Genomic DNA, 13,938 nt, shown 5'->3' on the forward strand with positions numbered 1-13,938 from the left:
AAAGTCACAAAACCACCCTGTGTCTATTTTGTATATTTACCTACATTTGGCTTTATTTCAAAAAAGGATTTAAGGCAGCTTCACCAAGTCGCAAGGTCTCTGTTTCATCCTAATTACACAGAACAAAAGAATCACAGGATCTGTTCCTATTTGCTCCAGGTAATAAATACGGCTGTTTACTAATAAACGTTTGTCTTAGCGTTTGCCAAAATGAAGTAAAGGGAATTTGGTCCAAGACAGAACAGATGAATCTGGAATGAAAGCCCAATAGCCTTGAAGTGATGCCAGCGGCAGCTAAATGATTAGTGAGAGATGTTGCAAAAAGGAGCAGGTACCTTTGCTTGTGAGGCCTGCTCTTTGTACCAGTTTGTCATTAGTTACACTTAATGACACCTGGGAAAGCCCAGGTTTCCTCATCTATAAACAGGGGATAGGATCAGATAATTTGACTCAGATATGGAAAGAGAGAGGCCTTAAAGGGCCCTGCAGGAAGGACAGCTGATAGGAAACTTATTATAATGTGCAAGTCATTTTGTGTGGAAGCCACATCTTGACCCTTCTTCATCTGCACAATCTATTTGCAGCCTTAGCACCTGGGAAATGGGAAAGAAGCCAAAGGCGTGATCTTCACAGTTTCGAAACTAAGTTGGGAGTGTCCAAAGACATCTGCTCAGCCCTCCCTGGAGTGCCACCACCCCCGAATGCCCTGAGTACTGCATGGAGCTCTGTAATGACAAGCCCTGGTCTGGAGTATTGGACTGACTTGTGTGGTGTCCCTGCTGGGGCACCATTCATGGCCACTTCAGAAAGGTAAGTGCATGTCATGAAGAGTGTCAAACACAAAATCTGGTTTAAATCTTTACTTTCAATCCCAAACAATCTCTTTCCTTTTCGTTACAAAAGTACTAGATGAACATGGAGAGAAGAAAGCTGACATCTGCAAACTACGTGCCTTCAACAGGCGTCTCGATCCCACCACCAACACCCATGTGCGAGGCAGAGACACCAGGCAGGTAATTCTCGGGAATCAGAACTATACATAAATGCACGATCATTTTATTTCATACAAACATGATCAACACGAGTGAAGCCGGACTGTGGATTTTACACACTCTTGACACTCCCAAGAACCTTCTCGTGGGGCCAGATTTGAGGCCCAGCCCTCCTGGAAGGAGGACGCGGCCCGCGTCTCAGTAGTTCATTGAGACGACAAGCTGGACGTGCTCGGGAGAGCCGAGAGTACCGCGGCCAGGCTTGGACGGGTGGCCAGCCGGCACAGCCGGGCGCCTTCCTGCATGGGCTCCTTGCCCGGGCTTGCCGGAAGGTCTCTGCACTCGGTGGAGCAGGGATCAGTGATCGAGCCGAGCAGCTGTCCAGAGCGTGTCAGTCTCTGGCTTGACCGCTCACCTCCTCCGGCCCTCTGAGCAGAAGGAGCTGTCAGTCCACCGTGCCATTGTAGGATTTGTTGAACTTGTTAAAGGTGAAATCCACGGTGTGTGTGGAGATGGGCTTTCTGTACAGAGGGTTTGAAGCCTAGAGAACACGGAGGGTAAGAGGACACGTGTTAGCTCACTCACTCATTCGAACACACACAGGTTTGGAGGCCCTTCCAGGGTCAGTCACCAAGAAGGCAGCAGGCTCTGTGTGCGGGTAGAGGCGCCTGCCTTGTGCTGCAAGACTTGCTCCTCCAACCCACTGGCCAGGAACGGCCCCGCCCTTCCCTGAACCTTCTCTCTCCATCTCTGAAATGAGGGACCTTGTCCATCAGATGGTCTCTAAAGTCCCTTCCAGTTTTAACGGAAATGAACTAGGACTTCAGGGGGCACTCACTGTGCTCTGTCCTTGGATGACGTGCAGTCTGCTTGGGGAAGCAAGGCACACACAGACATTGCGATAGACTGTGGGTATGTGGGGTCCCCTCCTGGGCTGTGTCCAGACTCCCCCTGCTCAGGCTGTGCCCAGCACCTCTGCTTGTGAGCCTCCTGACCTGGGTGTGGTGTGGGGCTCTGTGCAGGGCATTCAGAACTGGGTACACACTACCCCTCAGGCTTCGCTTCTTTGTTCTGAATGCTAAAGGTGCTAGGGGGCCTCTGCCTGAACTCAGCTGGACCCCTAAGCTTGACATGCTTCCCACTGGCGTACCATTTCGTAGCGGGCCCTGGATCGCTCACTCTGGAACTTGGCGAACTCTCTCCGGTCGTGGATGGTGACGAGCAGCTTCCAGATGACCAGAAGCGCAAACCCAGTCAGGAGGATGCTGCCGACCACGGCCAGGAGGATGGTCATGGCACTGGGGGCGGTCCCACACTCTGGAGGAGCAGGGCACAGTGAGCAAGCCACCGGCATCACCATGCCCCCACTCTAACCTCAGGCCCACCAGCACTCCCCAGAGGCCTTCATGTGCTTCATAAGACCCTCACATGGCTTCTGGGAGGTGTGGGTGGCAGGCAGGTTTCTCCAATGCACATGAAGTAAAAGATTCAAAGAAGACTGGTGACTGACCCAAGGCCACACAGCAAATCGAGGGCAAAGTCCAGGAGAATTTAGAGGCTGCTCCACTTTTCCCCCACACACCCTGTACATGGCTGCATCCCCCCAACTCGAAGCACCCACACCCCAGCCCAGCCCCACCTCCCATGCAGGATGCTGGACCACGTCTCAACTTTCATGTAAATGGTTTCAGGAGTAGACCAGGCAGCAGGAGGTTTCACGAAGCCGTTCCTCAAGGGCTGGGCTGGGGGCCAGCCGACATTTGTAAGCCCTTAGTGTGGAGCCTTTGGAGCAAATGTGCTTATTTTCAAAGAACCACAAAGACAGCGCTTGGAAACAAAGCCTCATTCTTCAGGCGTGCATCCTGGGCTGAGACCACAACCCTTCCCTCTGCCTCTGCCTCGGGAAGGCACATTATGTGGTCTGGCCTCATGTGGAAGCAGTTTGCAGTGCTGTGAACTCAAGAGAGCAGATCTTTTTCTGCACCCCCACCCCCACTCCAACCTCCTCCAGAGAAGAATAAAAGGGGTCATACCAGAAACCCTAATTATCCCAAGGAAAAGGGCTACTGGTCCCTGGGCCCAGAGCATGAGGCAGAATTGTCCCTGTGGGTCAGAGCATGCCGTCCTCAGCAGCTGGGCACAGCACTTGTGGGAATGTTCACCCAGCGCTCTGCCCTTCCTGGACGCCACTCCAGGAAGCGGCAGCCCAACCAGGGCTGTGCACGTACCCAGACTCCCTGATGCCCAGCACTGATGGTCTGGACCTGCCGTGCACACTCACACTGCCGTTAGCCACGTAGGTTAAGCGTGTTCTGTGCTCACTGCCACCCCCGGACCCCTGCCTTTGAGATGAGACACTCCCCCAGGGCAGGGCCCTATCCTCCTGTAACTCCCATTCCCTCCAGTCACAGCCCCCAGCTCCGCCCCAGCGATGGTCCCCAGATGAACAGTCATCTTTCTTCTGAACTACAGCAGTCAGGTAGAGAAGGCCCACAGATCCTGATCTTCACAGGGAACTGTGTCCCTCCCCTCTCTGGAGTTTGGAAAGGATGGTGAAAAGAGGGTGGGTGATAGGTCAGAAACCAAGCGCCCTGGGGGAGCAGACAGGGCCAGCCCTCACCCACCTGGCTCCCTGAGGACCGTGAGGTTGGACTTCCCACTGGGGAGCTCTGAGTAGGTGAACATCATCACACAGTCCTTGGCGGTCTTGTAGAAACAGAGCACAGCCTCCTGGTCATCTTTCACTGGAAGGAAACCAAGCAGAAGTGTCCTGAGTGTCTCTCTGAGCAACTCAGAGCCACCGAGGGATGGGGTGAGGAGCCAAACCCTGCCCCAGAAGAAAAGGGGTGCAGAGAGGCTGACTGGGACGTAACAGTGAGTTCAAGTCTCTCACATCAAGAACGCAGGCCCAGCACTGAGTTAGACTGCCCCAGGGATGCAAACTCCCTTCCACGCGAGGGAACCTCTGCAGCGCTCACTGTGGGGATGTGGAAGGAAAGGACGCACTATGGCCAGGCGGGACAGGACAATGGAACTGGATAAAGAAGGGGCTCTCCTGCTGCCCACAGAGGCCTGAGTGAGAGCTCACACTCGAGTCCCCTGGCCGAGAGCCAGCTGCAGAGGCCGAGAGCTGGCAGTGCTGTCCTGAGATGTGAAATGAGAGAGCCGCACGAAGCGATGAGATAAGTGAGAGACTGCACCTCCCCAGCCCCCAGGATGGTGCACACTGCTTGCCTCGCTCCCCGTGGGAAGAAGCTCCCTTCCTCACACTGCCTCACGCCTGCTGTCCCCACACGGCTGTCACCTGAGGTGAAAGCATCACCCTCCTCACCCCCGAGGCATTATCCACAGTCTAAGGCTTCCCTGGGTCAGGGTTAGATTGATTTCTAGAGGGGAAGGAAGCCGGGAAGAGTGTGAAGTAAGAGGAAGGCGGGTGATAAGGGAATGACCCATGGGTCCTGAATAATAACTGCAGGTTATGTTGTGACATGGGACGCCTTCCAGCTCCACCCTCTGTAAGCCTGTGGCTCAAAGGAGGCTCCACCTGGGACCAGACATTTTTGAGCGGTTATCAGACGCGGAGGCCTGGGCTTTTTTTCCTCTCAAACCCCAACAGTAAGCCCCGTCTGGCTGAGTGTGAGCGAGTGTGAGTGAGTGTGTGTGTGTGAGAAAGCCTGGGGGAAGGAAGGAAGGAAAACTGCTGAATTCAAACAAACTTTCTCTGTGAAGCAGCTGATTCAGGTCACAGCTGTGCGTGAACAGCAGCACTTGCTCCAGAGCGACGGACTAGTTAGTGGGTCAGGATAGGCATCACCCTGTCTTTCTGTGGGTGTCCAGTCACGGGGCAACGGCCCAGGTCTGCAGGCAGAACTTGCTGCGAGCCAGGCCTCAAGCCACAAGACAGAAGCAGGGCAGGAAAACTGGCATGAGAGGCCAGTCTGGGAGGGTGGGGGGCTCCACATTGGCTCCCAGGTGCCACACAAGCCCTGGCACACAGTAGGTGCTCAGTGAGTATGAGCTGATGGCATTCACAACTCGGTTGCCATGATTTGGCCAGAGCATCAGTCAGGACCAGGGAGGCAGGAACAAGGAGCAGAGAGACCGGCAGGAATTCTATCCTGGGTTCCTCTGGACAGAATGCAAGCTCTGCCTTGTCTGATGCCAGCAGCATCAAGAGAGCTGTGCTGGGCTGAGGCAAAATGGGGCACAGACTGGCTAGCTAGTCACCAAACATGGTTTCCCAGCTTCCTGGGAATACCTGGATGGTATTTCCCACCATTCCTGCAGTAAATGTGGCCAGGTGACTGAATTCTGGGGGGAAGTTACATGTACCCTTCCAGGTCCAGCCCATGTAAAACTCCCATCCAATCCTTCCCTCTGTCCTCCCCACTTGTAGACTCAATGGAGAGGATTCTGAGGACCTGGGGGAGGGTGGAAACAAAATTGAGAGGGTATCTGGGCTCCTTTCAGGACCAATGGAGGCCTTGTCAACTAGGAACATCTTCGCTTTCAGTGAGTGACAAACCAACTTCTATTTTGTTAAGTCACTGAGGTTTGGGGTGTGTTTGTTGTGGCAACTAACAATACTTATTCTAACTAATACACCAACTTCTCAGGAAGCCTGGGAGAAGATGTGGCTCAGAAAGGACTGGGCCCAGGGACAGGGCAGACATTGATGAACAGGGAGGTCTTATACCTGGAGAGCCTGGAACCTGTGCCCTAGCCCAGGTACCCCAAGTCCTCTTGGGGAGCCAGCAAGGACTCGCCAAGAACCTGAGGCTACTTCCTAACTCAAGGTTAAAACTACCATCCTGTCTGCCAGGCAGCCCTGAAGATCATCCCCACAGGACAGTCTCTATGTGTCTGCCAGGATCCAAAAGGGGCTGGCTACCCAGGGCACTCCGCACTCACCAATGGTGTCCACCCGTGTGATCACCTCATCCTTGCACAGGTTTTGGCAGGTCTGGTTGTCAGCTGAGCTCCCCGAGTGAAGCAGCAAGCACTCGACACAGTCTCTTTGGAAGAGAGGCAATAAATGTGGGTGTTAAATGCTATGGATCAGCTCCACACATGTAACTGTGTACATGCCCCAAGAGTGCAGATCCCAGCCCTCCTTCAGGACCCTGAAGCTTTAACTTCTCCCATCTTCAGTTGTTTAGCCTTACTGTCCTCTCTGTCGCCCTCATGCAGGGAAGCCTGAAGGTCCCTGGAGGAGCCTAGGTGAATTTAGAGACGTGTCTGGTCCCCATGTCAAGTTGCAGGCTGGAGGCCTTTCAAGTTCTGACACCAGGAGCCACATCCACCTGCACTCTGGTGCATCAAATGCCTCCCTGAGGAGTCTGCCCAAAACAAGGAGCTTCTGATGATAAAAAAGTGTTCCTGGCCTTGAGGAGGGGTCCTCATACCCCTATGGCCCCAACTCCCAAGATCCCCACCAGGAGACCATCACACAGGCAGGGCTCTCAGCCCTCCTGCACATTAACCCCTCTGGGTGGGATTTCAGGACATCACTGCCAGGGGCCTCCACCACACCCACGGAATCTGCATCTCTAGGGCTGGAGCCTGGTCTCCCAGGGACTGAGTAAAGGTGAGGGCAGAGGACCGCCGTCTGGGAGACTCTCGGCCCTTCCCCCTCCCAGACAGACCCCATGTGGTATGGGAGCCAAGCTCTAAAGTTCACTGAGATTGTTGTGGAGGGGAGAGAGGGTCCCTAACCCCTCTGGGGGACTGTTGGGGGGGGCATAAATGGGGTGGCAAGAATTAAACTCCAGGGAGAAGTGGGTTGGAACAAAATTGCCAGCTGATGGTGAAGTTGCAGGGCCTTTCTGAGGTGATGGTGCTCGGTGACCTGCAAGGGGGGAAGAGACCCTCAAAACAGGGGCTTCTCCAGGAAATGGGGTGAGGACTTCAGAGTTAAGCATGTTGGGCGGGCCACTGCCTCCTTGCAGCTGTGTCCTGGCACCAGAGTGTGGCGGGGGTGAGGCGGAAGCTTATAGAGCCTCAGGGACACAGGGGACAGCAGCCCATACCCCACAGGCCTATGGGGACCAACAGGGCTGTGTGTCCGGAAGGCTATCTGGCAAAAATATGGCAGGAAACAGAACTACCATGCATCACATTTATCATTTTCATTTTAAAATTCCTTGGGATGGAGGAACCAGTTACTACATTTCCAGGGCAAAAACTGTGCAGTGGATGCCAGGCCTGAAGGGAGCTGGGAGCGTTTCATTAAGTTGCTCTATTTCACAGGCAAGGGAAATGAGGAATCAAAGGCAGCAGGGTGCAGCACCCAGGAGCCCTGCCTCTTCGTCAAGTCCCTCCCCAAGTCCTTCCTCTGCTTTCTGAACGTTGAGGAGATCGTGGAGAGAAAGCAGATAAGACTTTCTTACCAGGGTTCTAATAGGTTGAAGAATTCAACCATCCCAGGATGAACCACAAAATTCCTCTCTCCCGGGAATGACTTCATGGAAACATTCTGGAGTTAAACAAGTCAGAATTGCTGCATTTCCCCTGAGGCCATAGCCCAGTGGGCGGGTACTGAGACTTGGCTGGGCACCAAGAAGGGTTGGCTCCAGCTCTGGTCCTTCACACTAATGCCGCTGCCCTCCCCACCCCACAATTAACACACTGCAAAGAAAGGTGTTTGCTTCCCATCTCCACTAGGACTCACCACAGAAGCCTCCACCTGCACGTCCTGTAGTCAGGAAACGACAGGGCTGCTTCCAGGGAACATTCCCTCATCATCCACACCAGCAAATCAGTTTAACCCGTGTGCTCCTCGCACTGGGTTGAAACTTGTGATTTATTGTAGTCACGTATTAAAATAAGTCTGGCCTTTAAACAAGCAAGCTGCTGAGACAGACTCTGCTCAGGGAGTCTGTTAATTGAAATCAGCTGAGGCTGAATATGAACTCACCCAAGGTGAAGGGTGTGTTTGGTTAGTTCTAGAAAGTGGATATTGCCTGTTCTGAGGAACCAGAGGGTGGGGCGGGGGGGGCCGGTGAAAGGACATAAGGCATTGAAAACCTGGTGGTTCTCAACAAAGCGGTGAGAAGAACAGCCTGAAATAAGGCACTATCAAAGGGACTTCTTTTTTTTTTTTAAGTTACAAGTAGGCTGTGAAAGAGGCAGTGTCAGTGTGGCCCAGAGACACGTAAGAAGGTTCCCTGATGGCATCTCTTTGCTCTCCTTGCTCCTTTGGTGTTGCTTAATAGACAACAAACCAAGTTCATGTCTTCTTGGAAATGAATGCTTTAAACATTTAAAGCTAAGGCTGTCTTCCCAAGCAGGCTTTTAACTGACCTAAGCCAATCCTTTATTGCCTTGCTGCTCCAGAGGAAGGGGAAGAAACAGGTTTTATTGGTTCCACGCGTATTGTCCTAGCTTCATCCCCACCTCCCAACAGCCTCACATGCCCCAAGGTCTGGGAGCACACACTCAAAACGGTTCTGCTGGTGGGAGCCGGGGGGAGGGCGCCTCCCTCAGGCATTCCATGTTGATAATGGCCGAGAGTCCAGGCTCAGATGGCCATAGCTATTTGGGCTCCAGATCCAGGATCCTAACCTCCTCCCCTGGGATGTTTCCATTTGCATTTCTGCTGTTTCTCCATTTTTAGCAGGTCAACAGTGGATCTGTGTTTCTTTTCCCTTACTCTGCCTGGCTTCCCTCTAATTACACAAAATAAAATCTGGCCCTGTCTATCTTGTCTCTCCATCTGCGGCCAGCTTTCAATTACCCACGCCTGGATTATTTGTGGCAAACGTCCAGACAGGGGCTCTGCCACCCAGAACATTTCTGAGTTCAGACTGACTGGCAGCCCCAGCCACTCGGGGAGCATGACCTCCTCTCATTAGGAGCCTGGGCCAGGCATTTGGAAGGGATATCTGCCAAAAAAAATTGCACAGTTGCATTTCCCAGCCAAAAGGAAACAACGTCTGTATTATTACTTGTTTCTGATTATCTGTGTTCCTCCCTCCTGGCCCCTCAGCACAAGGATGACGATGGCACAGCTGTTTCTCTAGCAAAATCAAGGCAAGCTGTCACTCTTGCTTTCCTGATGCCATAACTCCCTGCTCTCTTTCATTCCCTCTCATTCGTTCTCTGGCAGAATGTGGAGGGCAGAGCTGCGAGGAGGTCAACTGGGGAACGTGACCCTGTGGCTGGGTCAGTGGAGGCCTGGAGCCTGTATCTGGACAATCTCTGCATTCAGCAGCAGCATGGAGACCCGCTCCATTATCTGTACAAATGGAGCAGAAAATTCAAAAGCCACTACAGTTTGTTCCTGGCATGCCTTATCTAGGTCGGGGGCCCTCCTGTCCGATTTACCTTCTGATGATGTTTTGTTTAAAACAGTATTTTCTATACAGGAAAGGTGGCCTGTGAAACACTGTTTGGGTTGATGTTAATGGGGAGGGTCAAATTCATTTGGAAGAAAGATGAATGCTGAATGTCCTTTTGAAACACTCAGTGACACACTAAAGGCTAAGAAGATGCTATTTTGGTACCAAAACAATTCAATTTCATTTAACCTAGTCATCCGGTAATTTCTAAACTTGAATCACAGTCTTGCTTTTTGTTGTTCTGTTTTGCTTTTGTTTTGTTTTTACAAAATCTCCATGGAACCAGAGCTTCAAAGGCCCTATTCGAGTTCATGTGAGTAAGAGTTTCACTCCCCTGCAAGTCTGCATGGGCAAGGTGTGGGAGATGGGGAGTGAGAGGCTGGTGGCCCTGGAGGCTGACTGGCCAGATGGCAGGATGGTCTGGGGGAGACGCTGGGGTGGGGGCTTTACCTCTTGGTGCTGCAGGCATCAGGGCAGGTTGGGCACTTCTCACATGTCTCCCCAAAGGCCCCTGGCTCTGTGCACTGGCACTGCCCGCAGACGCAGTGCCCACGGTCGCTGCAGATGTGGCCATCCCTGGCCTGGCACGTGCTGATGTCCGTCGAGCAGTTACAGTTGTCCCCGATATAACCTGCGTGGCACTTGCATTCTCCGCAGTGACACTCACCATGGCCTAAAAGGACACACACCGCACATCAGTGCCCACCTGCCTGCACAAACACACAACCAAGCTGGCGCCTGCCACATGCTGGGCCCTGGGGGTGTAACAGAATGAGACATGGACTGTGCCCTCAGACTCTGACTGGGCAGACCAAGAGGGCCTGGTTCCACCACGCGGTGACAGCAGGGTGCCCAGGCGGTGCATGCAGTCCGCCTGGGCTGGACGCTGCCTGAAGTCAGTCCAGAACTTGGCCAAGTCTTGCCACGGGCCCAGGACCCCAGAGAACTTCTTCCTATCTCCCAGTTATGTGAATTACATCCCCAGGGCATGTGGATGTGACCCCGTATGGCAAAGGAAACTTTGCCATGTGATAAAGTGAAGGATTTTGAGACAGGGGAGATTCTCCCAGATTATCCTGGGGCCCTAAGTGCCATCACAAGGGTTCCGTATAGGAGTAAGGCAAAGGGGGATCTGACCGCGGAAGGTGGTGGCCATGGCCAGGAGAAGCAAGACGCTGTGCTGCCAGCTCTGAAGACAGAGGCAGCGGCCTCAAGGAGCCAGGAATGCAAGGAGCGCAGCTCTGTAAGATGGGAAAGGTGAGGGAAGGACCCTCCCTGGAGCCTTGGCAGGAAGTGTGGCCCTCCTGGTACCGACACTGTAGCCAGGGAGAACCATGTCAGACTCTGACTTCCAGAGCTGTCAGAGAACACACTGGAGTTGTCTTCAGTCACTGATTTGTGGGAACCTGTCACACCGCAACAGAAACGCACACAGTCACTGTCCCTGAGTCTCATGAGATGCTGGCTCCGGAGCTGTGGCCCAGAGCAGGACAATTCAGGAGCAGGTGCCAAGGGCGCCAGCAGCTAACACTGAACTCACTACGTACGTGTCAGGCTGTATAGCATGAACTTGAGGAATTCTTACAACCATCCCCTGCTCACAAGTGATGAAAATGACACATGGAAGGACAAAGCAGCGTGGGGGTGGCCACAGAGCCAGGACCCAGACGAGGAGTATGGCTCAAGAACCCACAGTCTGAAGTTGAGGATCTGCAGCCTCTCAGGAGACAGAATAGGCCCTAATCACGAGGAGAACCAGCTCCCCTGTGCAGGAGGGACCCGATCGTTCCACAGCCTCCAAGGGAGGAGGGGCCGGGCATCCCCTCCATGCTCTGCAGGCATCAAGAGCAGGGGGTTGCTGGGCTCAGAGGACTGTGTGTGCACCTGCTGGGCAGTGAGGAGTATGGGGAGCGCCAGCCTCCAGGGGGGCCTGACAGTTTATGGATCCTCTGTTCTCTGTGCTAACACAGCAGAAAGTAATGCTATAAATGGCAGTTATTTTTTTTTTTAAAGTCTTCTTTATACTACTACTGTAGCATACTTTCCTTTCTCGTGCCATTCTGCTAAGACTGATATCAAAAGGACCAAGAATTTGTATTTACTGAGAATCCACAGACACACTAGCAGGAGACCAGACAGATAGGGGATGGCGTCAGATGTGGGGGGAGGGCTCGCATTCTACTCCCACTCCTGAGTCAGTTGTCCTGGTAGCTGGATCTCAGCACCTTCTGTGAGACCCCCAGCGAGTGTGATTCACAGTTCAGGTCAGGACCTAACTTCAGAGCGCCGCTTCACCCCTACTTCCTTCTTGTCCCCCTCTCTGCCCAGTCCTCACTGTAGTACCTGGGACCTGCGGGAGACAAGGGTGGCCATCTGGAGCCAACAAGCCTCCCCCCTCCACCCCCACACACATGCGGGACCGGGACCACAGCCCAGGGACGCAGAGCCCCTGCAGACACTGCACTGGGAACAGCACTCCCACCCCCCACTTCACAGGCAGTGTCGAGGCATATGGCAGCCCTCTGGGAGAGCTGAGGAAAGCCAGGCCCAGCCAGGAGGAGGCTGCGGAGTACAGTTTAACTGCCTGGAAGCTGGCGTGTGGTGTGTGGGCCACAGGAGAGAGCAGCACCCCCGGCTCTAGGGTTACAAGGTGGTGGCGGGGGTGGGGAGCCGAGCACACAGCTCACTCTAGGGAGGGAGGCCCGCACACCCCTCCTCTCCACCAATCCTCGAACAGCCATGGCAGGCAGGAAACCACCCTCCACAGGGAAGTCTTCCCAAACGAAATGGATCCAATCCACACAGATAGCTCCCTCACTCTCGGCCTCGGCCTCGGGACCACACTGGTCAGGAGCCTGTTTTAAATTAAAAGGGTTCACTGTCAGGGTAATTTTCCCCCCAACACTTTATTATGAAAATTCCAAACCTGCAGCCAAGATGAAAAGACTGTAGTGTGAACATCCACCTATTTACCAGCTCTTCCACCGTCAGCATGTTAGCTGCTGCTCCATCACACACATCCCTCCCTCCTTCCAGCCATCCATATATTTTTAAATGCATCTCAAAGTGAGTTGCAGGTATCAGTGCACTTCAGGGGTAGGTTTTTCATTAGCTCTGGCCTCTCCAATGGCCTGTACATCATAGAATCCCATAAAGCAAAAATATCAGGAGAGGTATGGCTGGTGCCATATTTACAAGCAGCAAAGACACTACTCAGGCCAGAGGGACTGCTTGCTTTGTTTGACCTGTTAAGTGTTGTTTTCCCTCTTACTCTGTATTTGGCAGCAATGTAACATGAACCAGATGTAACCTAACACACTGTTTTAAATTGTCAATGGTTTGGAGAAGAGGTAGTATATTATTTTTTTGTGGTGAAGTGTGGGTATGTGTGTGTTGAAAGAGGAACTTGCTCCCCATTGTGACTGAGCATCTCATGTGAAAAGATCTGCTCAATGAGAAGATAGCAAAGTTGCCAACTGCTCTGTGCTTTCCCTCATGACTGCTGATTGGCAAGTAAACCCAGCTGCCTCGGGCACATCTGACACCATGAGAACCCGAAAGCTCCAAAACCCAGCCCAAGGTCAAAGCAGTTGAGTGTGTCCTGGATCTGGGGTGTGAGTAGAGTCAGGAGTCACGGGCAGGAGAGACTAGGAGTTGGTGGTCACCGGAGGTCACCGTGGCTCTGTGGTGAGGGGCAGGACTCACGGCCAGAGACGTAAGCCATCCTCAGAAGCCGCCCCCCCAGCACCTGAGCAGCAAGGACATGGAGAGGAGGAAACACTGTGCAGAGAGCCTGTGAGTGAGGACACAAAGAGCTGTGCCATTAGTCGGGGGGCCAGCAGGTGGGGGCCACGGAGGGCCACAGGACCCTGCAAAGTCCTCATCCATGGGGCTCTTTGGCTTCAAACATTTGCCAGTTCCAATGCGAAGTCCCAGCAAGTCAAACTAGGAGAGAAGCCGCACTTGGTGAAATGGCTGAATCTGCCTAAGTGCTGCCCTCAGGGACTCCGTACATGGCCCCAGTTTGTCCATCAGGTGGTCCATTGCCTCCCAAGACAGTGTAAAGCAGCTACAGCAGAGAGGCGTGCATGCACTTTGTCCTCCTTCACTCCCACGGCAGATCCTACCATCTAATCAGGGGAGTCTCTGCCAGGGAGCCCGGGATTAGCCTCAGAATCATCCTCAACACCGTCCTCCAAGGATGGTCTCCCAACTAGAGGAGCTGGCACACAAGATACAGCCACTTGCCTTCTCTGCTTAAGCTTCCATGTCTCTTTCAGAAAGCAGGACCCATGCACAGTGTTACAGACCACGCAAATCTGGTCACAATGTAACCTAACCCAAACATCTCAAATCCTGCAGTCAGGCCTCAACCTGCCTTTCCCTCCACCCACACGTGCAGATTTCCACATCCTCTGGTCAACCCTGGCCTCTCCTAACACCCTAGGAGGAACATGTGTTATTAAAATGACAAGGGCCACTGAGTCTCATCCCCAGGCTCAATAACCATCTATCACCAGGAGAGTTGCACGGGGAACGGGAACACGATGCTGGCTAACAGCACCCAGAGGGCCGAAGCAAGGACTCCTCATCATAACAGAGCTCAT

At 53.3% G+C, this 13,938-nt stretch overlaps 1 protein-coding gene across 2 annotated transcripts in view; it reads right to left on the reverse strand.

Moving 5' to 3' along the window:
* Window positions 1-1,034: 1,034 nt before the first annotated feature.
* The window catches only part of ITGB5 (integrin subunit beta 5), a 113,379-nt gene continuing 100,475 nt past the window's right edge, over window positions 1,035-13,938 (reverse strand). For both annotated transcript variants that reach the window (XM_043473195.1, XM_043473194.1), the window contains 5 exons: window positions 9,782-10,004; window positions 5,904-6,007; window positions 3,617-3,736; window positions 2,143-2,309; window positions 1,035-1,533 (listed from right to left, as the gene is read on the reverse strand). In XM_043473195.1, the coding sequence (XP_043329130.1) occupies window positions 1,438-1,533; window positions 2,143-2,309; window positions 3,617-3,736; window positions 5,904-6,007; window positions 9,782-10,004 (710 nt within the window). In that variant the 3' untranslated portion in view covers window positions 1,035-1,437. The remainder of the gene's footprint in view (window positions 1,534-2,142; window positions 2,310-3,616; window positions 3,737-5,903; window positions 6,008-9,781; window positions 10,005-13,938) is intronic.

Source organism: Cervus canadensis, chromosome 7, assembly GCF_019320065.1.
Source record: "Cervus canadensis isolate Bull #8, Minnesota chromosome 7, ASM1932006v1, whole genome shotgun sequence".
NCBI classification, from domain to species: domain Eukaryota; kingdom Metazoa; phylum Chordata; class Mammalia; order Artiodactyla; family Cervidae; genus Cervus; species Cervus canadensis.